At 44.9% G+C, this 24,228-nt stretch overlaps 1 protein-coding gene across 3 annotated transcripts in view; it reads right to left on the reverse strand.

The window, feature by feature from the left end:
* The window catches only part of ADGRD1 (adhesion G protein-coupled receptor D1), a 116,581-nt gene that overhangs the window by 74,377 nt on the left and 17,976 nt on the right, over nt 1-24,228 (reverse strand). For all 3 annotated transcript variants that reach the window (XM_036921841.2, XM_036921844.2, XM_036921840.2), the window contains 5 exons: nt 17,188-17,364; nt 15,148-15,402; nt 12,198-12,262; nt 11,351-11,506; nt 6,926-6,985 (listed from right to left, as the gene is read on the reverse strand). In XM_036921841.2, the coding sequence (XP_036777736.2) occupies nt 6,926-6,985; nt 11,351-11,506; nt 12,198-12,262; nt 15,148-15,402; nt 17,188-17,364 (713 nt within the window). The remainder of the gene's footprint in view (nt 1-6,925; nt 6,986-11,350; nt 11,507-12,197; nt 12,263-15,147; nt 15,403-17,187; nt 17,365-24,228) is intronic.

The following is a 24,228-nucleotide window of genomic DNA, read 5'->3' on the forward strand; positions in this document are numbered from 1 at the left end:
AGAATGCAATGCATTCATTCTAGGAGACTTCAACACACCACTCACTCCAAAGGACAGATCCACCAGACAGAAAATAAGTAAGGACACAGAGGCACTGAACAACACACTAGAACAGATGGACCTAATAGACATCTACAGAACTCTACATCCAAAAGCAACAGGATACACGTTCTTCTCAAGTGCACATGGAACATTCTCCAGAATAGACCACATACTAGGACACAAAAAGAGCCTCAGTAAATTCCAAAAGATTGAAATCCTACCAACCAACTTTTCAGACCACAAAGGCATTAAACTAGAAATAAACTGTTCAAAGAAAGCAAAAAGGCTCACAAACACATGGAGGCTAAACAACACGCTCCTAAATAATCAATGGATCAATGACCAAATCAAAATGGAGATCCAGCAATATATGGAAACAAATGACAACAACAACACTAAGCCCCAACTTCTGTGGGACGCAGCAAAAGCAGTCTTAAGAGGAAAGTATATAGCACTCCAAGCATATTTAAAAAAGGAAGAGCAATCCCAAATGAACAGTCTAATGTCACAACTATCAAAATTGGAAAAAGAAGAACAAATGAGGCCTAAGGTCAGCAGAAGGAGGGACATAATAAAGATCAGAGAAGAAATAAATAAAATGGAGAAGAATAAAACAATAGCAAAAATCAATGAAACCAAGAGCTGGTTCTTCGAGAAAATAAACAAAATAGATAAGCCTCTAGCCAGACTTATTAAGAGGAAAAGAGAGTCAACACAAATCAACAGTATCAGAAATGAGAAAGGAAAAATCACAACAGATCCCGCAGAAATACAAAGAATTATTAGAGACTACTATGAAAACCTATATGCTAACAAGCTGGGAAACCTAGGAGAAATGGACAACTTCCTAGAAAAATACAACCTTCCAAGACTGACCCAAAAAGAAACAGAAAATCTAAACAGACCAATTACCAGCAACGAAATTGAAGCGGTAATCAAAAAACTACCAAAGAACAAAACCCCCGGGCCAGATGGATTTACCTCGGAATTTTATCAGACATACAGGGAAGACATAATACCCATTCTCCTTAAAGTTTTCCAAGAAATAGAAGAGGAGGGGATACTCCCAAACTCATTCTATGAAGCTAACATCACCCTAATACCAAAACCAGGCAAAGACACCACCAAAAAAGAAAACTATAGACCAATATCCCTGATGAACGTAGACGCAAAAATACTCAACAAAATTTTAGCAAACCGAATTCAAAAATACATCAAAACCATCGTACACCATGACCAAGTGGGATTCATCCCAGGGATGCAAGGATGGCACAACATTCGAAAGTCCATCAATATCATCCACCACATCAACAAAAAGAAAGACAAAAACCACATGATCATCTCCATAGATGCTGAAAAAGCATTTGACAAAGTTCAACATCCATTCATGATAAAAACTCTCAGCAAAATGGGAATAGAGGGCAAGTACCTCAACATAATAAAGGCCATCTATGAAAAACCCACAGCCAACATTATATTGAATAGCGAGAAGCTGAAAGCATTTCCGCTGAGATCGGGAACTAGACAGGGATGCCCACTCTCCCCACTGTTATTTAACATTGTACTAGAGGTCCTAGCCACGGCAATCAGACAAAACAAAAAAATACAAGGAATCCAGATTGGCAAAGAAGAAGTCAAACTGTCACTATTTGCAGATGACATGATACTGTACATAAAAAACCCTAAAGACTCCACCCCAGAACTACTAGAACTGATATCGGAATACAGCAAAGTTGCAGGATACAAAATCAACACACAGAAATCTGTGGCTTTCCTATATACCAACAATGAACCAACAGAAAGAGAAATCAGGAAAACAACTCCATTCACAATTGCATCAAAAAAAATAAAATACCTAGGAATAAACCTAACCAAAGAAGTGAAAGACTTATATTCTGAAAACTACAAGTCACTCTTAAAAGAAATTAAAGGGGACACTAACAGATGGAAACGCATCCCATGCTCATGGCTAGGAAGAATTAATATCGTCAAAATGGCCATCCTGCCCAAAGCAATATACAGATTTGATGCAATCCCTATGAAACTACCAGCAACATTCTTCAATGAACTGGAACAAATAATTCAAAAATTCATATGGAAACACCAAAGACCCCGAATAGCCAAAGCAATCCTGAGAAAGAAGAATAAAGTAGGGGGGATCTCACTCCCCAACTTCCAGCTCTACTATAAAGCCATAGTAATCAAGACAATTTGGTACTGGCACAAGAACAGAGCCACAGACCAATGGAACAGACTAGAGAATCCAGACATTAACTCAGACATATATGGTCAATTAATATTTGATAAAGGAGCCATGGACATACAATGGCGAAATGACAGTCTCTTCAACAGATGGTGCTGGCAAAACTGGACAGCTACATGTAGGAGAATGAAACTGGACCATCGTCTAACCCCATATACAAAAGTAAACTCAAAATGGATCAAAGACCTGAATGTAAGTCATGAAACCATTAAACTCTTGGAAGAAAACATAGGCACAAACCTCTTAGACATAAACATGAGTGACCTCTTCTTGAACATATCTCCCCGGGCAAGGAAAACAACAGCAAAAATGAGTAAGTGGGACTATATTAAGCTGAAAAGCTTCTGTACAGCAAAAGACACCATCAATAGAACAAAAAGAAACCCTACAGTATGGGAGAATATCTTTGAAAATGACACATCCGATAAAGGCTTGACGTCCAGAATATATAAAGAGCTCACACGCCTCAACAAACAAAAAACAAATAACCCAATTAAAAAATGGGCAAAGGAACTGAACAGACGGTTCTCCAAAAAAGAAATACAGATGGCCAACAGACACATGAAAAGATGCTCCACATCGCTAATTATCAGAGAAATGCAAATTAAAACTACAATGAGGTATCACCTCACACCAGTAAGGATGGCTGCCATCCAAAAGACAAACAACAACAAATGTTGGCGAGGCTGTGGAGAAAGGGGAACCCTCCTACACTGCTGGTGGGAATGTAAACTTGTTCAACCATTGTGGAAAGCAGTATGGAGGTACATCAAAATGCTCAAAACAGACTTACCATTTGACCCAGGAATTGCACTCCTAGGAATTTACCCTAAGAATGCAGCAATCAAGTATGAGAAAGATCAGTGCACCCCTATGTTTATCGCAGCACTATTTACAATAGCCAAGAATTGGAAGCAACCTAAATGTCCATCGATAGATGAATGGATAAAGAAGATGTGGTACATATACACAATGGAATACTACTCAGCCATAAGAAAAGGGCAAATCCAACCATTTGCAGCAACATGGATGGAGCTGGAGGGTATTTTGCTCAGTGAAACAAGCCAAGCAGAGAAAGAGAAATACCAAATGATTTCACTCATCTGTGGAATATAAGAACAAAGGAAAAACTGAAGGAACAAAACAGCAGCAGAATCACAGAACTCAAGAATGGACTAACAGGTACCAAAGGGAAAGGGACTGGGGAGGATGGGTGGGTAGGGAGGGATAAGGGGGGGAGAAGTAGGGGGGTATTAAGATTAGCATCCATAGCGGGGTGGGAGAAAGGGGAGGGCTGTACAACACAGAGAAGACAAGTAGTGATTCTACAACAGGTTGCTACGCTGATGGACAGTGACTGTAAAGGAGTATATAGGGGGGACCTGGTATAGGGGAGAGCCTAGTAAACAAAGTATTCGTCATGTAAGTGTAGATTAATGATTAAAAAAAAAAAATGCAGTTCCTATGTGGTGACCTCTAATGAGTTCTACACAATGATATAAAGGACATATAAAAGTGTAGGCAAAGGGTCTGTTTGTGTTTATACAGAGGATCAAAGCCTAATTTGGCTACCCCGAAAATGAACTAAGAAACGATATGAAAGAGAACTTCCAACATCAGCACTCTCGGGAAGACTCATGCCAGAAGATGATCATCAAAAAACCCCAACAAAGATCCACGCACTGCTACAGCTGTAGATGCACTCATCCCACCAGCTCCTGGACTTGCCATGGGAATGAAGGAGATATCTAAGCTGGCCTGTGCATACAGTAAAACAACAAATTTGACTGGATCTATACTGTTGGAACTCAACCAAGAATTAGGAGAAGTGCAAATTGTAGCGCTCCAAAATCTTACAACTACAGACTATTTACTGTTAAAAGAACATATGGGATGTGAACAGTGCCCAGGAATGGGTTGTTTTAATTTGTCTGATTTTTCTCAAACTATTCAAATTCAGTTAGATAATAACCATCATATCATTGATAAGTTTTCACAAATGCCTAGGGTGCCTAACTGGTTTTCTTGGTTTCACTGGAGATGGCTGGTAATTACAGGTATGCTTTGGTTATGTAACTATACTCCTATTATGTTAATGTGTGTGCGCAATTTAAGTAGTAGCTTAAAATATATACATGCTGAAGTTACTCTACAAGAAGATATGTCAAAGAAATAATCAATCTTCCCATGTTTTCTCCCGCCTGCTACTTCTATAGCTTTTCTTCTTCCTTCCTAATTACAACGAATTCTTAAATAGAATTCGTGCCTCATATCAAATTTACCGAGTATCATAACTCCTCCAAGTGGTAAAGATACCTCAAGACAAATGCTGGGCATAGAAGCCACAGGGCATAAATATGCAAAGAAATAAAAAGCTAACCATTTCAAACAATAAGGCTTCTCTCTCACTTACCAACTTAACATTTCCCTGTGTGGCCCCGGAAGATGACTGGTTAGCCAGAGACGGGTAAGATTCCTCAAGGGAGGAACAACCTAAGACAGGCACAGTCGCAGGGGGGTCATCAGGTGAGAAATTGGGGATCAACAGAGGTGAGGCTTAGAACCTCACCCCCCCTGTTCTGAGAGAAATCTTCTGCATATGTGGATGTTTTATTGCCCTTGTCTAGCTTGGATTAACACATAGTCTACAGGCACACACCTGATCATCTACATTTGCTCTCTTACAACACTAAACTATGTTTTCTACCTTTATGTTGTATCTACCTACCACTTCAGCATCTTATTAAAAATAATAAAGAGAGAAATGTGGTATCCACATATAAATCAAGTATAAAAATCAAATGTGTATTCATATTTGAACTGACTGTTTATAGTTCATAATGCATGAGCAAAACCAAAAGTTTCTGTGATGACTGCCCTTGTACTGTTCACCATGTAACTTATTCACTATGTAAGAATTTGTTCTCCATGTAAGAACTTGTTCGCTATGCTTCAGAAGATTGGAGACTGACGAAAATTAGGCTTGGGGTGGATTAATGATTGTGCATTGAGCATTGACTCCCCTATACAGAATTTTATTGTTGTTAACAACCATTTGATCAATAAAAATGAGAGATGCCCTAACAACAACAACCAAGAAAAAGTACACACTTCCAATTGTAAAATAAATAAGCAACCGGGATGTAATGTATAGCATAAGGAATATAGTCAAAATATTGTAACAACTTGGTAGGGTGATAGCTGGTACTTAGAATTATCATGTATATAAATGTTGAATCACTGTGTTGTACACCTGAAACTAATGTAATGTAATACTGTGTGTCAACTACCCTTCAATAAAAAATAATTATCTAAAAAAAAAAAAAAAAAAAAAAAAGAAATAATCAATCTTCCCATGTTTTCTCCCGCCTGCTACTTCTATAGCTTTTCTTCTTCCTTCCTAATTACAACGAATTCTTAAATAGAATTCGTGCCTCATATCAAATTTACCGAGTATCATAACTCCTCCAAGTGGTAAAGATACCTCAAGACAAATGCTGGGCATAGAAGCCACAGGGCATAAATATGCAAAGAAATAAAAAGCTAACCATTTCAAACAATAAGGCTTCTCTCTCACTTACCAACTTAACATTTCCCTGTGTGGCCCCGGAAGATGACTGGTTAGCCAGAGACGGGTAAGATTCCTCAAGGGAGGAACAACCTAAGACAGGCACAGTCGCAGGGGGGTCATCAGGTGAGAAATTGGGGATCAACAGAGGTGAGGCTTAGAACCTCACCCCCCCTGTTCTGAGAGAAATCTTCTGCATATGTGGATGTTTTATTGCCCTTGTCTAGCTTGGATTAACACATAGTCTACAGGCACACACCTGATCATCTACATTTGCTCTCTTACAACACTAAACTATGTTTTCTACCTTTATGTTGTATCTACCTACCACTTCAGCATCTTATTAAAAATAATAAAGAGAGAAATGTGGTATCCACATATAAATCAAGTATAAAAATCAAATGTGTATTCATATTTGAACTGACTGTTTATAGTTCATAATGCATGAGCAAAACCAAAAGTTTCTGTGATGACTGCCCTTGTACTGTTCACCATGTAACTTATTCACTATGTAAGAATTTGTTCTCCATGTAAGAACTTGTTCGCTATGCTTCAGAAGATTGGAGACTGACGAAAATTAGGCTTGGGGTGGATTAATGATTGTGCATTGAGCATTGACTCCCCTATACAGAATTTTATTGTTGTTAACAACCATTTGATCAATAAATATGAGAGATGCCCTAACAACAACAACCAAAAAAAAAAATAAATAAAAAATAATGTGTGGCCAAAAATATACTATTAAATGCTGAATTGGTTAACCAAGGGTACATTCCTCATGAAGAAATACAACTGTTTCCCTGCTGAGTGTTGAGAACAGTGAGACGTTACTGATGCTCACACAACTCTTAAGCCATTCAGAAGACAAGGCATTTCAAAGCAGTTGTATATCCAGTTAAAATGAACTCTAATATTCCAGATTTCAGGACTGAGGGAAACATCATCTGTCTTATGCAGATGAGAAAATGGGCCATATTTATGTCTCTTCTAGGAAGACAGAATGGTTCCCAAGGTACATATATTTTGAAGATCAAAATGTTCTTTTTTCTTACCTCTGACACATGAATCCAACTGGGTAGTTGAAGAACCTTTCCCACGGTTTTTAAGAAAGTCTAAAGGCAGACAAAATGAAACCATTTAGCAAATATCCTTAAGCCCCAAAATCTTAAAACGTTCGATTTTCCCCTCCCCTGTAGACCACTAGCTGGGTTTTGCTTTTAGTAATAACAAAAACAGCTTATGTTAGTGAATCCGGTTATCACTTACAAGCCTTTGTAGAGATGTTATCTCATTTGCTCCCTGCCATAACCCCTTACTCAATGACAAACATTTAGATGTCAGAATGAACACAGCTTAGTTTTGGCAGAAGCTCTAGGTATAGTCCCTGGGGAGATATAATCGGCCCTCAGCCAATGACTCTTGAATGAATGAAAGAAGGAACAAATGAATGAATCATAGCTTGCTGAACATACTTTTCTTGGGACGAGAAGCCAAGCTGACTGACATAAAGCCATTTCTGCTCACCGGAAAGTATTTACGTTACTGCTTCTATAAAGCAGAAGTCAGTTGGGGTCCTTTCGTCAAATCACCTTAAAACCATGTTTGGTTTGGTTCATTATTGTTTAAAAAAAATGAAATTAGTTTCTAACATTTTCAAATTGAGAGATTTAAATGAAAATATGTGAATTTTCTGCTCCTTTTGAAAAGAGCAGAAGCGTAGACAACCCCTGGTCCACAGTCTCATATGGCCACGATTGAGCAAAGCTGAACAGCAGCTATTCCTCAGGCAGGTATGTGGCACCAGTTCATCCCAGTCCTCACCACTCCCTATTGCCTTATGCCTAGTTTGTTCCACTCATTGACATTACTCAGATAACCTTTTAAATGTTTGCTTCCTGCTATAGAAGCCAGAATTAAACTTACAGCCTGATCTAAATCTTCCTTATTTCCACGAAACTATCTCCAGAAAAATTACATTATTCCTCACACTTTTATACATTTAAGTATTTAAAGAATACATCATCAAAAGTCCTTTTTATTTATCTTAGTTTGACAAATACTTATTAAGACACTAAAGCGCAAGACCCTTTGAAATTAAGGAGAAACACAATAATTACTCTCCCTGCCCTTGCTGGGCTTGACATCTAGTGTGCAGAGTTTATAATCTAGAGCAGGGGTCAGCATTTTTTTTTATTAAAGTATCATTGATATACAATCTTATGTTGGTTTCAAATACACAACAATATTTACCCATATTATTAAGCCCTCACCCTATCCACTGTGGTCACTATCCATCAACATAGTAAGATGTTACAGAATCATTAACTGCATTCTCCGTGTCAGCATTTTTTGTTAAAGGATCATCTGGTAACGCATTTTGGTTTTACACAGTTCTGCCCTTCAGTTCTGCCGCTGCTAACTGGAAAGAACCCCTTTTTAAAGCAGAAGTCACTTGAGGTCCCTTGGTCAAATCACCTTAAAACCATGTTTGGTTTGGCTCACTACTGTTCTAAAAAAAATGAAACTTTTTTTAGTAACCTAGTTGTGAAACTAAGTTACATAAAACTACTTAAAAAAATAATAATTTAGGCCATGTAAAAAATGTAACTGTCCTATAGTTCTATTATGAATACTCAACTCTGCCACTGCAGTGCAAAAGCAGCCACGGATGATGCATTCCTGAATGGGTGTGTTCCAATAAAACTTTATCACAATAACAGGCAACAGGCCCGATTTGGCGCAAGAGCTACAATTTGCCGACTCTTGTCTAGAGCAGTTCAACTGAATAGTAAATAATGCAAATCACATTTCTAATTTTAAAATCTCTTGCAGCTATATTTTAAAAAGTAAAAAGAAAACAGGTGAAATTAATTTCAGTAATATATTTTGCTTAGCCCAATATATCTAAAATAACATACATATAATCAATATAAAAATTATCAATTTGATATTTTACATTCTTTTTCTTTGCACTAAGTTTTAGACATCCAGTGCGCATTTATATTTAAAGCACATCTTGGTTTGAACTAGCCACAGTTCAAGTGCTCGAGTTATACCTGGCTGATAGCCACCTTATCACTCAGCATAGGAAATGACTTCTTGTCTTTTTCTGGTCCAACTGCTAGTGGTGAGAAGCCAGGACGTTGTGGAAAATTGGATGAAGGATACCAAGGATTTTTATTTCTCATCCAATCAGAGATCAGTGGGTTTTGGGTAAATCTGCATGTTTCGTCTCAGGATACCCAGAGTCAGGTATCTCCACATGGGCCCACCAGAGGTCTCAAACTGATGGCCACAGGCTGATCTCCACATGGGCCCACCAGAGGTCTCAAACTGATGGCCACAGGCTGAATCTGCCTTGTAAATGTCTTGTGTTTGGTCTGCATATAATTGCTTTGAGATTTCAGTTAGTTGTCCACTTTTGAAATAGGATTTTCCATTTTTAAAAAATCCAAGTATGGGGCTTCCCTTGCAAAATCAGAAGAGGTGACCCCAAAGATTGACATCAGGGGGCTTTGGGCAGCTTGCTGCTACTCCCTTCAGATAAGCTAGGTGCCCTCCAGTTTGTCATAGTCTACCCTCCTCCCTATTACATGTCTGGACCCCTGAATGCATTGGAATTTGCCATCTCTGGCACTGTCCCATCTAGCTGAGGGGAGAAATGGAGTCACAAGGAAAGAGGAAATTGAAATCGCCAAGCCTAAAAGGATGTCCTATGTAGACCTGAATCAGATTCCAGGTTCTGACTGAGATACCCCTCAAGCCTACAGAGAGGCCCCAGCCTCTCATTCACCCAATCGGGCAGTCTCCCCTCTGGGTACCTCACACTACCACTCTCCGGCTCACGTGGGAAGGCCGGAAGTACTTCCTGTGCACAGCCTGGAAGTGTTCAGGCACAGCAGCCTCACCCTGCCCATACCTCCTTGTGATTGGTTGAGCCATTGTCACTTCTGCTCCCCTTGGCCAGTGACTGGGTTAAGAGTGGTCATGTGACCCAGGTCCACCCAGTAAGCTATGAGGGGATACTGCACTGGGAACTGTTTTTTCCCTGTGAGTGAGGAGGGTGGGAGAGCTGTCTTCCTTTCCTGCCTGGAACAGGGCGGATCACTAGAGGACCGTGGCGCTGCCCCCAGCGGCTGCTACCAACACGAAGACCAGGCGCTCAGCCCAGGAGTGAAGCTGCCCATAGCTCTGATCGTTTTACAGGCACTTGGTGATATTACCAGCTACTTGCAGCCAAAGCCACACCGATGGAGAGACTCAGGCGCTGGGATTATCCCCACATCGTGGGTGGAGAAGCTGAGGCTTGAGAGTCGTGCCTGGCCCGGGAACATGAAGCTGCGGCCAAACCTGGTCATCAGCTCCAGAACCTGAGTCTCTTGCCCAGGGCCCCATCTTGGGGCACTCTTCAGACTGCATCCTTCCTCCCTCCTGAGCTTCTGGGACACGGAAAGTGGTTCGGGTCGTCCTCGGTCCCCAGAACCTAGAGTGCCCTGGGAAGGAGTGGAAAGATCTCCGAGGGCAGCACCTGCCCTCTGCCCTGGGCAAGATGACTGAGAGCCTCCCTCCACTTCAGGACCTCTTGGTTCCTGAGCACGTGCCTTCAACTGCTTCTCTGGGTCTTCATAAGGAGCCTGGTAATATTTAAGAACTCTTAAATGGCACTCACCAAGTGTTGACACTGTTTTATGTAGGGAGGAACCCACTTAGTCCCCAATGAGGGGAGCGCTGCTGCCCACGGTCCCCCATCTCAGACCAGCCAGGAGAGGCAGAGAGATGACTGAGGGCTCACGCTCAGGAACCAGCAGGGGGGAACCAACCTGCAGCCAGGCTCACACACCCTGCTCTTTACCCGCATGCTGGACTTTCAAGGTGAAATGGCCTCGAACATCCCTTCTCTCCCCACCAGCTGGGCCCTGGTGCAGAGACAGAAGTTACCAGGTCCACAGAAGCCCAGGAACCACCTTTACCCTAACCTGGAAAGAGAAAGCACCTTGATTCCAGTGCCATAACCTGCGTGTTCACTAGGTGCTCCAGGTAACTGGGAATTCCCACTGAGCTACGTCACAGCACTAGGGTCACACCGTGCCGACTGTGGTCTAAGGTCCCATAGCTAAATCTGCCAAAGACCCCACCTTCTCCCTGTTGCCAGTGGAGGCAGCAGAGTTTGGAGCAGGAGCTGCAAACCCAAGTGCCTACAGGGCCAGGGAGATGCAGGATGGGGGCTGGCTGGGCAGTGGGAAAATGTAAGTGAAGTTAGCGGAGTCTCACCTGAAGGAGGCCCCACTGAGCTGTGTGTTGAGAGGGGGCTCCCCCATCTAATTGTTCATGACAAGTCTGAAATCCGGACTTTTATGTAAAAGTTCCTGATTTTTCTGTAACTGTCTGCAGGACAAACAAAACGCATTTGTGGACCATGGCACATCTGGCAGTTTGCCATCCCTGATGCTCCCAGCACAGAACTCAAATAGCTTTACCTCGGTGAGATTCAGCGCTGTTTCCTCAGAGAGGCATTTATTGGGTAAGCTGAGAGACACATTTTGAAGGTAATTCAGTGCAATGTCAGGACTCTGGAAGTTTTTCCTCTCCTCTGTTAGGTTGGCTATGATGGGATGGTAGGCGTTGGTGGGCATCTACAAGAAATGAGCAAAGTCGCCAGCGTGAGTCCCTGCTAGGGACTAAAGCCAAGCAGCTCTGTCAGAGTTCGGTACTGCTGCTCACACCGCGATAGTAGGCACTCCTACTCACCCCAGGTGCCTACTCACCCCAGGCACCACTGTGACCATTTCTCATATATTAACATTTCTTCCTCACAGCAGTCTCACGGTGGGTGAAGCTAAGCACAGAGAGGCTTGCCCAGAGAGACATGCTAGACTGGGATTGGAACCCGAGCAGGTGGTCCAGGAGTCTGTGCACCCTCTGCTACATTAGGAGAGCTGCATGACTACAAATATTAGTTCTCGAGGGGGGCGCTTCCATTTCCATGTGAATGTTTCCTCATGGCAGACATGGGAACGAAAGGCAAGCCCCTTGCAAACTGCCAACCACCCCAGGAGCCAGCCTTGGGTCTGCTCGCCCTGTGGTCTTGTTTACTGCCTTTAGCACTGGGGTTACGGGCCACAGGAGGCAAAGGGCTTCCCTTCAGTCACTCTGAACATCAAGAATTGGCAGCAGTGTTGGCTTCTCCCCTGCTGGCTATTACTTCCCAAATATTATACTGCCAGTAAGAGAAAGCCAGGCTGTCCAATGGCATTTCCACTAGCATACAGGCCATGCAAAAAGCCACTAATAAGAGGGGGGCAAAAGATAAATGCATGTGCTCACCATGGCATTTGCTGGGAGTGTCATGAAGAAGCTTGGTGGTGTTGAAGATAAGAAAGCATGCTTTCCTGGAAAACATTGATAGTGCTTAATGAAGGATGAAAACACGGTCATCTCATGTACCCCAAGGAAGGCTTATTCAAAAATCTACCAGCTCAGCCTGAGGATGTTTTGAGTAGGAACGGTGCTGGAAAGATAAGAGCTAGTGAGTCAGCTTAAAGGGTGGGTGGTATGGATTTTCCCAGGTTGAATCATTTTTCCATTTATATTCTAAATTGCTTTTGAAATCCTTCATGCAAGTCATTATGTAAAAAGATGATTTTTTACAAGCTTTTACCAATTTCAAATAAAGAACCAAAAGCAAGAGACGTCAACAGCATCTGGACTAGTTAGAGGAAGTGCTGTTAATCACTGGCTCACCCCAACAATTCTCTTCTAACCTTCCCTCCCAGACACGTGAAGCAAGACCCCACAAAGGGGGGCTGTCCTCCTGTGCCCCAGACTCTATTTAATTAAGTTATGAATTAAGTAGAGCCTCCAGTGAATGTCCAGAATGTCTGCCACCAGCTATGTCTAATCTTGGTATTTCCTAGTGGGAACACAGACTTAACTGGACACTCTACCTCATTTCTGGAAAATTCCCCCAGGTGCTCTGGGTGACCTGAGGAAATGAACTCGTCAGCCATAGTTATCCCCAGGAGTAAGTTGCTTCTTGGGCTGGGGTGGGCTGGGTAGCTGGGGTTGCTGCAGGGAGAGCTGGAGTCCCCAGAATGCACTCGGCTCCCCGTCACAGCAATGTTCCTTCTCCCAGTGCCAGCAAGTTAGAGGAGTCACATGGAATACACACTTAGCTCATGTGAGCCCACAAAATCAAGTGAAGGACAAAGAACACCTCTCCCGAATCCCACAAAGAATCAGACGTCACCCTGGTGCTGGTGGAGGGAGGCGGGAGGCACACCCCCATGACTCCATAGCAGAGCCTTCCCGAGATGCTGCACTGCCTAGGGGGGCTGATGTGCCACATCCCTGGGCCCAGAAATGTCCCGATGACGAGGGCTTGCTGGGATAGCTGCAAGAACCAGCAACACCAACACCTCCTTCCAGTGTTAGAAAAAGAGCAAACTGTCAGGACAGTAGCACTTATTTGAGGCATTCAATAACAAATACATATGACATCTCAGTCCCCAAGTGACAAATCTCTGAATCCCAGCCAATGAAACCCAGGAGATTGATAGCCTTTTCTCTTCTGAAGGGTTCTATATTTTCTCCTATGTCACCTCTGTAAAAAGGGAATGAATTCCATTTTCTCAAAGGAAGATGGAAATGTCAAAGGTTGTGATGGTCACAGACTCATTTTGCATCCACAGAGGCTGTTCCCCTGCTTCTGAGACCACCAGCCCTGATCCTCTTTTGGGGGGCAGGTCCTCTCGCCTGTGTGTTTTGGATGAGACTGACCCCACTGCTGTGTCAGAAGCAGACTGTGACCCAGGCTTAGGGCAGTCAGCATATTCTGTGCCACCAGCCACTGTGATTGGCTCGTGGGAAATACATGAACCGAGTCATAGCCAGCCTTGCTTTCAGAGACGACAGAAAGAGAGCTCCTTGCTTTCTGCTGAGGGTGCAGGAGAATGAGGATGCAGCCCTGGAGGATATGGTGGCCATCCTGGCACCACAAAAGGGCTAATGCCCAGGAAAGCAGAGTCAAAAACAGATTCCTTGAGATATCATTGAGCACCTGGGTCAAACCAGATCTGAAACAAACTTCTCCCTATAGTTTCCGTTGTGTGAGATTTAAAAAATCTCCTTTGTGACTTAAGTCACTTTAGTTGTGCTTTCTGTCACACAATCAGAAGGACCCTAACAACTGAGGGACTCAGAGTCCACACCTGAGCCAGGACCCAGGCCTTCACTGCCTGGTGCCAAACGCCCTGCTGCTCTGGGGCAGTGCAGCAGCCATCCGAGAAATAGCTATGAGGTGAGTCATTTTTTTGGCAGATGATTTTATGTAAAAATAAAATGTATTCACTTGTGGGCAGAATGAAAATGGAATTATAGGGGGAAAGTAAATATCAATCTAAAAGCAGCCAAAATGTATTGAAAAATTGCCATATGCAGGCACCCTACTGAAGCCTCACATCTGTGTCATATTTTACCTTCCTACCCACCTTCCGGGACAGGGGTGGTATTGTTTTCATCCATTTTACAGAGGAGAAAACGGATGGGAGAGATGAAGACACAGAAGTCATATTCTACACAATTCCACCTGTGTGGAATGTCCAGAACAGGTAAATCCATAGAGGCAGAAGCAGATTAGTGGCCGCAGGGGTGGGGGACAGGGGGATGGAGTGACTGCAGAGGGTCGTGAGAATGTTTTGAAACCAGAGGTGATGGTTGCACCACATTGTGAATGTAGTAGGTACCCCCAAATTGCATACACTTTTAAATGGTTTAGTTCTATTTCAGGAATTTATCTCAATAAAGAAAAAGTGACATCCCAAGCCCCATGGCTCCTCCTGGCGGGAGGAGGCCCAGAACCCAGGCGCACGTGTCCCACAGGCCCCTGCCCGGGACAGCCACTCTGTGCTGAGCGGGAGGGGCACCCTCGGCCTCACCAGGACCGAGCAGGGAGTCCACATGCCAGAGGCTCACAGTGAACATTTGCTCATCAAATGCACTAATGGATCTGGAATGGTTGCTTCCAGAGCTGTCTACAGCCGTCAGGTGCACCTCGGAGGCCCATACTCAGCGGGAGAACACTCATCTCGTTCTGTCTCTGCTAAGTGGTCAACCTCTCCACCCCAGGGAACAGGGGTTCTAGAAAAATGAGTGTGTTCATGAGACACTGTAGGACAGACACCTCAGCTGTGGAGCTGGCGCTGTGTCAGGAGTGGGGAGCAGAGACAGTGTCCCCAGGGACAGGCACAGATCTGCCCCCACCCTCCCCATCACTGACCGACGGCGGCTGTGAAGTACATGGCGATCTCATCCGGAGTCAGGGCCCGTTCCCAGACGATGAACTCGTCAAAAGCCCTGCTCTCGTGCCGCTGGGTCTGCTCCTGCTCGGGCCCCATCACGAGGCTGCCACCGGGCTCCCCGTAGGCATGGGCCACCTTTCCACTTGGGTCCGAGGTGCTGAGGGTCCCGTTGACATAGACTTTCAGGCCCTCCTTGGATTTCCATGTAAAAAGGACGTGCGTCCAGTAGGGACCTGGGAAAGAGAAAAGGTGTCCATCCTGATGGGCGGGGTGGGGGGGTCGTTTGACTCCCCCAGCAGCCACTTACGGTTGCCAAGCACATCCCTGTTCTAGGACCGTGGCGCCCTTAGTGGTGCATCCTAGTGTAGGTCACGACACAGGCCTGACTCTCCTCAGGCTTTTGGAAAGTAAGCTCTATTCCCCCAAATTCCAAAAGCAGTTCAGAGAAAACTTGCTATTTTAAGTGAAAATTAAATATTAATTAATGATCATAACTTGTTCAAAAATATTTTTTAAACCCTGCCTAGCCATCACAGCACAGGTCAGTAGGCCTGCCTGAGAGCCTGGTTCAGCCCACTGCCTTGGCATCGGCCTCTGCGCTGCCAAGGATGAGGGGCATTAACCAACGTGGCAGCACCTGATAGGTGGGCCGCTCGTTCAGGCCCCTTGATGGCTGCGTGCTGTGGCTGTTCTCTAGCATGAGAACCACGTTCACCAACAAGGCAGCGTCTTTGGTGTTCATCAGCTTTGGCAACAGCTTACCCCATGAAGGGCCCCTCATTTTGCGAGTGCTGTGCTGACATCCCCTGGACTTGCTGGGGAGGGGCAGGGCAGTCCTCCACAGGACACACATCACCTTGAACCAGGTGTCACCTCGAGGCACCCAGCCATCACATCAGGGCTTCTTGCTCAGGACTGTGCAACTTTCTAATCTGTCTCTGAAAAGTTCTTGAATCCTGCATAGGCCCAAACTATTATTGCCTTTGAGTTTGGAGCAGGAATAACAAATGCCCTTGGCAAGCAAATAAAGAGTGTATTGCCAGGGAAAAATGTTTATAATTCTCCTGCTTTCCTGTGGGGGGTGGGGAAGAGCCGGAGTTCAGCAGACTTTACCTTAAAATGTGTTCCAGCGTCCTGCTAGATGCCTAATGCCGCGCCATCCCAGAGAAGCAGGGGACGAGACTGTTACCCGCAAGCCCAACAGAGGCAGGACAGGGTAAGAGCCACGGACATGGTACAGGCAGTTCTGGGGCATGGAGGGAGACGACTTCTGGCCTTAGAGATCAGACAGGGTAAGTATGCAAGATTCTCTCAAACTCTACGTTCTCTGTTTTCCACTTTTAAGGAAGCAGAGGTATGAGCTTGGTCTGAGCACACAGAACACCTAGAGAACAAGACAAAGGTGCTCAGTGTTCACTGTGTGCCATTCTGGGCCCTGTATATGTTTACCCCACAGTTCTCACCATGTGACATAGCACTGTGGTTGGGCTCATATTATGAATGGGGAAACTGAGGCACCAGGCAAGTAAGAAAGCCCCCAGTTTCACAGCTAGCATGGTGTAGGGAGGGGTTTGATGCAGGCTATTTGGCCCCAGAGTACATGTTTTCTAACAGCTGAGACACATGGTCTCCTTTAAATGGGCCAGAAAATGAAACTTCCTTAAATGTCTCAAAGATGTCATTTTCTACTGGAGGGGACCATTCCAAGCCTCATTTGGTCGCCCCCCCAACCTCTGCGCTTCCCTTTATAGTTTCCAGCCTTGACCACGACCCCAGCAACATCACCCACAACACAAAGGCCCCATTCAACTCCCCACTTAAGGCCCGTGGCCTCCTTGCCTCCTGCCCAGCACCTCTGACCCCACTGCAGAGGGAGCAGGGGTGGTCAGACAGAGCCGCTGGCCCTTGGCACACTCTCTGGGCCCCTACTGGCCGAGTAGGCTCACTGGCCCCAGTCCTTAGGAGAGCCTGGCCCCCAGCACCCCATAGCAGGCCGCTTGGGCCAAAGGCAGCCTTACCTGGGGGGCTGAAGCTGGCCTCCCAGGTCATGGAATTCTCACGCATGTACAGCTCCACCAAGCCCTTGCCGCCGCTGGAGCAGACTTTGAATCCGCTGGAAATGACCTGCCCCCCATAAGCAGAGGGGCTTGGTCTGGACTGTTCTTGTGTCTTCCAGAAGAAAGAGAAGGTGACACCTGGGGAAAGGAGAGGCCCTGGGTCACTGCTGATGGAAGATGGAAGGGCCTGCCCTCTCAGCAGCCTGCCCTTCCCCAGCTCTTTATTTTCCATTAAAAATCTATTTTGTCATCATTCTAGAGACTGCACATTCAATTCAGAAAGTACAGATAATAATTATAGGCAATATTTATTAAGCACTAAGTACCAGGCACTCTTCCAGGAGTTTTAAATGAATTATGTCCTTAAATATTACCAAAACCCTGCTGTCATCCCCATTATGCAGATGAAGTGCCAGAGGAAGTCTGCCGGAGGCCACTAGCTTGTGACATTCAGATTAGATTCAGACTCAGGAAGTCTGACCCCCGAGCCCACAAAGGTGGATAACCTACCCCATCCCATTTCCACTCCTCCTGTGCATCCAGAGGCGTCTCTACTACAGTCCTTCCAAAACCCCTTCTATAAGTACACTTTACCAAGAAGGGAGCCAGCTCATGCATATTGGTTTATAAATCACATTTTAAAAAGTATTACCACACTATGAACTTCCTCCGGTGTCCATAAATACACCTCACATTGTCATTTTTACATCTGCACAGCCTTATATTCCAGACAGGTACTGTAATTTTTCTTGAACAATAGCCCCTGTTGCCAGTCTTTTTCCTCCAAACATTACTGGAAGCTAACCCTTTTTGCAAATCTCATATCAAATACCTAGTAGGAGATTTCTAGTCTGAAGGCTTTTACGTCTATGCCTCGTTTGGTTCCAACATGGAAATGGTACAGCCACAGAGGCCCTGCAGCTGACATTTGTCTCAAGACACTCAGGCTATAGATTCTTACCAAGCCCTGCACACAGGCCCAGGATGAAGGGGGGTTCCATGTGGACTAGACATCTTTGCTTAGAGGGGGCCGTGGAGGCGCCGGTATTCTAGCTGATGTGTTGCCTGGACAGCAAGTTGAGCTCCTGGCGGTGAAGGCCCTGCTGGGACCTGGGGGCACAACTGCGGTCAGCCCTGGCTGGAGGCTTGGCTGGGTGAGAGGCTGCCCACTATCACCTTTTGGGGCTCTGTTTTGCCTCTATTCTGCTTCTCTGACTTCAGACACATTTATCTTTCTTTACATGTGAGTAAACTGTGTGTGTATGCGTGTGCACGCATGCACATGCATATGTGCTTGTGCTAAGCTAGCAACCTTCCTGGACTTGGTGGTGAAAGCTGGAAATAAATCTGGCTGCCTCATCCCTCTGGCCAGGGGTCTGCAGTTGAGAGGACTTCAGTGCTGGCAAGGACGGTGCCTGGAGCTCATCAAAACAGCCCGGCGATGGAGTGGGAGGAAATGGGTGGAGGGCCATTTGCTTGGGCCTTATTTATACAAAGGGCACCAAAGTTGGACTTCAGTCCTTATCCTCATATGAGAGTATGGATGCAGTCTTAGGAAGTCACTGAATTTATAAAAGCTGTTTTGCCATCAAGTATAAACTTGTGTCCCATTACCAACCATCCTTCCTGCATGCTTTATGAATTGACATATTTGTTACAAGCCGTTCAAGTGTCTTGTGGCAATTTTGACAATTATACTGCATTATACTTTTGTTGGTTCAAAGCCCTAATATTATTAACATAAGCTCAGAAAACTTAGCATAATTTTACAGCCCTGGTTTGGAATTTCTCCATTTTTTTTTTTAAATATAAGAGGAACCTCAAAAAATGGAAGTCACCTGTACCTTATAGACCTCTGAGGAGCTCCACAGTGTAAGGGGTATGTTCTTGGTGCTATTGACAAAAGCATCCTCAGTGACCCTGTGATGCAGGTCAGCACAGGAGGCTGGGACTCGGGAAGGGTGCTGAAGCAGCTGCGCTCCCCCACTGCCCCCTCCGAGGCCCTCCACCTGCAAGGCGGCCAGTGGAGGGGACTCGGTGGGACCAGGCCTCCCACTCTGCCTTGCACCGTGGTGGAGCACAGTCCAGAATCGCCTCCCCGGAGCCTTCCTCCAGTGCCTCTCTGTTCTCAGAAACAACCAGTTTCACAGGGAAACCAGCACAGAGCATTGTGAAATGTTGGTTATGAAACGATTTCCCAGTGGGATTCATGGAAGTCTATTTTTTCCAGACACTTTGCTGAATTTAAAAATTCCTTTCTTTCAATCCTGCCTTAGCCAAATGTCTTTCTGTCCAGGAGGAGAAATAAAAATAAGACGTCTGCTTTAGTGTTAGGTAAGACTGGACTGGAGGCAAACAACGGTCCCTATTAGGTGAGCTTCTCCTTTTTAGGTCAGCCTGCACAACAGTCATTACTATCTGGGAAACAGCTTATATTTAAATACCAATTTACATAGAGTTTAATAAGATTATCAATGAGCTTTCAATATTCACATTTTGAGGGAATTTGCTTCATGTGCTTAGGATCATAATACAAAGAAGAAAAAATATGAAAGAAAAAGAAATAAGCACCCTATTGACAAATTGACTCAGTAATTTTTTTCTTCTAATGACCTTTAAATCCTAATACATCCAAAATAAGTGTGAGGAAAGGTCTTTCTCAACAAGACCAAAAAAAAAAAAAAATAGAAAAGACTAATATCCAGATGACATAAGAAAAGATGGGTAAATTTGAGTGCATGAATGTAAATTTCTGCGAGACAAAAAAAAAATCTACCATAACAAGTCAGAAGACAAACGGCAAATCCAGGAAAAAAGATTTGTAATACACTTAACTGTCAATAAATTAATGTCCTTGCTACATAAAGAATGTTTTACAAAGAAAATGTGATCACTAGCATTCAGTGAGAGCTTACTATGAGCAAGGTGGACCGTCCTAAGACTTGTACACTATTAACCCCTTCAGTTTTCCCAACAACCCTGTGAAGCAGGTGTTATTTTTGTCCCGTGTTACAGGTGAGAAAGAAACACAGGTGAAAACATGCTCAAGGCCACCTGGCCTGAGCAACCGTCAGGATTTGATCCGGCAGCCTGGCTCCCAGTGTGCACTTGTAATCATGATGCCGGGCTACGCTTCCCTGGGAGGCAGTGTGTGGGAGGGGGCTCATCTCATATGCATCAGGCACAAAAGAGTCACAAGAATTTCAGAAAGCAAAAAAAAAAATGTGCAATAAAGAGTTGGGCCAAGTGATGAAGTCTCGTGAAAGGCACTGCCTCGTGTCTCTGCGGTGGGTGGGAGGGTGGCAGGCAAGGGTGGGCGGGGAATCCGAGTAGGCAGAGGAATAGCTCAGGCCCACAGACCCGGCACTGTGTCCTGCACACTGGTGACTCAGAACAGACCAAGCAGCAGCAGTTGGAGAGGGCGAGGCTGCCTGCTGGTGTGGTGACTGGCCTGGCACCCACCCTTCCTCACCCAGTAACAGCACCTCATGTCCCTTGGGAGAGCCAACCCTCCACTGTGCTCTGGTTTTGACGGGGCTGAGCACCCACCCCAGGCTAACCCAGCCTGCGCCAGTCAGAATCCCAGGGACTGGCTCGGGGATGGACAGGCCCAGCTGACAGAATGGAAACCTGCAGCATCTGGTCCGATATTGCTATCACACTTGGAAAGTCTTCTTGAGAATAAAGTCAGAGCAGCAGAATGATACATATTTCTGATGACACTATTTGAGCACCTGGACTCAGCTTGTGGCCGACTGCATTCTTCAAAGACAACCATATCATCAACCATCCTATCCGCCTTCAAAGGCATGCCGGGTGGCCTGGCCACCCCCCAGCAAGACTCAGAGCCAGTTTCTTCACCTGCCCTCTGCCTGACTTGACAAAGAGGAGACACAGTAGTGACACCAGCCAAGTCCCAGGCGAATTATTAGTTGTTTAGCTGCTTCTGCTTTCTGCCTCTTGGAATTCTAAACCAACACGGAAGAAGGGATGGAGAGGGAAGCCACACAGCCAAACACAGAGGTGCTGGAATGTGGGTGAAGAAAGCCATTTGGGGAAGCCTTCAAATGGCCCGTCTTGGCCCCGTCTGACTGCAGCTGTGGGAGAGCCCCAGCTGAGAGTGCCCGGCCAAGCCCAGCCAGCCCACAGATCTGTGACAGAGGACCATGGGTGGTGTTTTGAGTTGCTGAGTTTGGGGGTGTTCATTGCACAGCAATAGATAACTAAGGCCATTTAGCTCCATGAGCCAGTAAGTTCTCCTTTTTGCTTCAGCCCAACTGTCTTGAGGTCCTGCTGCTTATAACTCTTCTGCTGACATGTGGCAATTGCCAGAGAATTCCCTTCCGGACCCCAGTGTCCCCCCAAAGGCCACCACAGGGGGGTGTATGGGGCTCCCTCCTTCTTTCCTGACCACTTCTCTGGGTAGAGGGCCCAGGGGAGGCTCCTGCAGTGGCTGCTGCAGGTGAGGAGGGAGAACAAGGAGACTCCCCTTCCTTTGCTGCCTCCAAATATGCATGGTTCAAGCCAGAGGCGGCCCCAGCTGCTGCGAGATGTGTGTCCACCTGCAACGTGATGACTTGCGAGGACAGGATGTCACCCATCCTTGTCAACCGTTTTCCAGAGCCAGAGCAGGCTCAGGAATGTTCTGGAGTGGGAGACCAAAGCCATCAAAGACCAAAGTCATCCATTTCACTTCAGGTCTGAGGTCTGGTCTCAGATGGCTCAGGCTGCCCTAATAGGACGCACAGGCTTAGGGCTTCAACAGCAGATATTGATGCTCACAGTGCTGGAGGCTCAAGTATGTGGTCAGGTGGCCTCTCCCTGGTTATATGCTCACCCCGCCTTCCCTGGTGAGTGCACAGAGATCCTGACTCCTCCTCCCAGGGCACTAATCCCATCAAGGGGGCCTCACCTTTGCAACCTCATCTAATCCTGACCACCTCCTGAAGACCCCACCTCCAGATGCCATCACATTCAGGATAAGGTTGCACCATATGAATTTGGGAGACACCAACATTCTGTCCACAGCCATACCTTCACTCATTCATCTACCTGTTTGTTCAGTGAATATTTATGAGCAAGGGTCTGGAGACAGAAAGAGGAAGAGACCCACAGGTCCCTGGGTACTGGGACTGACTGTTGTGCAGGGCCGGGAAGCAGATATTGAACAAGTAGTCACACTGGAGCCTCCCAATGACATCTGGGTAAGTGTTAAGAAGACACACTGGACTATCTAACCTGAAGGTCAAGGGCAACTTCCCAGAGCACAGTAACTGTGGGTAAAGGGTTTATAGGATCTCTTTGTATTGTTCTTAACAGCTGCTTGTTTGTCTACAATCATCTCCAAATAAGAAGGTTTTTAGAAAAGAAGAGGCTTTTCTCTGTTGTGAGGCCTGTAATCTGATCTGGCTGGTTCAAATTCCCATTTTTACAGTGCATCTCAGGCCTGGAAGTTGGACCTTCTCCTGGTTTTTGGTTAAGAGAGGCCAACTCTGGGAACAGAACTGGGGCCTTGGTGTCTTATAAAATGAACAGAGGGAGCCTCCCAGCCGTAGGATTCCAAGTGGGTTTTCCATGCAGTGGGGCCACGGTGCAGAAGAGAAGCCAGCGTGCAGGGCTCAGAGAACATGGCATCTCCTCCAGGGAATCACCACCATGAGCTTCCAAAGAGCACAGAGTGGGAGCCGAGTGAGCTTGGGAGGCTTGGGCTTCCTGGCTAAACTGAGAAAAGCTCCAGACACTTGGTGGCAGTCAACTAGCAGAGCTGCTGCCTTACGGCCCAAACTCTGATTATGCAAGACACTAAAATGTAATCCCTCGCCCCTGCCCGTTTTAGAAGTGCTGGCTGACATGACAATTTCTACCTACACATTTTTAAGAGTCCATAATTCCAAGCCCTGTGATATAGAACACTTTCTCCAAGAGAATCTAATCATACGGACACGACTTTAATACAAATCACCATGTGAAAAGCTAATCCTTTCTCCACGGTCTTTCTGTTCTTCTGATTGCCACAAAGAGGAAGTCCATGTGCACTTAAGTAACAATTACTATTCTGTATTTTCACAAAAAAATGTTGTGTTTCAAATTTAGAGCCTTGGGTCGGCAATGGTACCCAAGTAGAATTCAATAATGCAGGTAACTTCTACTCACGCGAATTACCATTGGTTTTCATTCAAGGGAGTATATAAAGTTTTGTACCCAGTTAATTCTAAGTGGGTAAAATTTAAAGAAAAATGAAAATATTATAATCAGGTGGTACATGTAAAAATTGTAAATGAGATTTAAAAGGAAGTAAAATTTAAGAATCACTACTCTTAAAAAACATTCTACTATTATTGGAAATGCAGATAACTGCATCATTCAACCTAAACCATTTATAGTAAAGGACCCTTCTTGGACTTATTCTTTGGCATAAACACCATCTACCTCACTGTCTTGACAGTCTGTGTTGTGTAAGTTGAGTTAAGGGGATGACATGCCATTTCTTTTTTTTGTCCACATTAAGACTGTGAGGATAGAATTGTCTGGTTATACAAGTGCCCTTGGTATAATTTTCAAGTGATCCACTATTGCCCTTCTTAATACTGTGAAGACCCAGGTGCCAGAAAAACACAAAGAGAATGGCTCATAAGACTTTCTTACTTATTCTAAAAAAACACAGAACAATTGAGAAGCAAAAAGTTAAACTATATATGGTTGTCCTGAATACACAAGATCTAACTCTTAGAGTGGCTGAGGAAAAGCTGTGTAGGTAGTGAAGCTTTAACACTGTATCTTTAGATTTTTTTTTCCAGCTCCATGATTAGAAGATGAAACAACAACCAAATAAGGTGGGAGAAATGAGATTGCAAAGCACAAAATTTGGAAAGAAGAAGAGCTGAAGGTCATAGTGATGGAGAATCTGCATAACAGACAGGACACTGAGTCAGTGATGAGGAGTTCCACGTTCAGCCTTATTTGAGTTTGAAATAGTAGGAGAACATACAGTCTAGAGAATGC

This window comes from Manis pentadactyla, chromosome 14 (assembly GCF_030020395.1).
Source record: "Manis pentadactyla isolate mManPen7 chromosome 14, mManPen7.hap1, whole genome shotgun sequence".
Lineage (NCBI taxonomy): Eukaryota > Metazoa > Chordata > Mammalia > Pholidota > Manidae > Manis > Manis pentadactyla.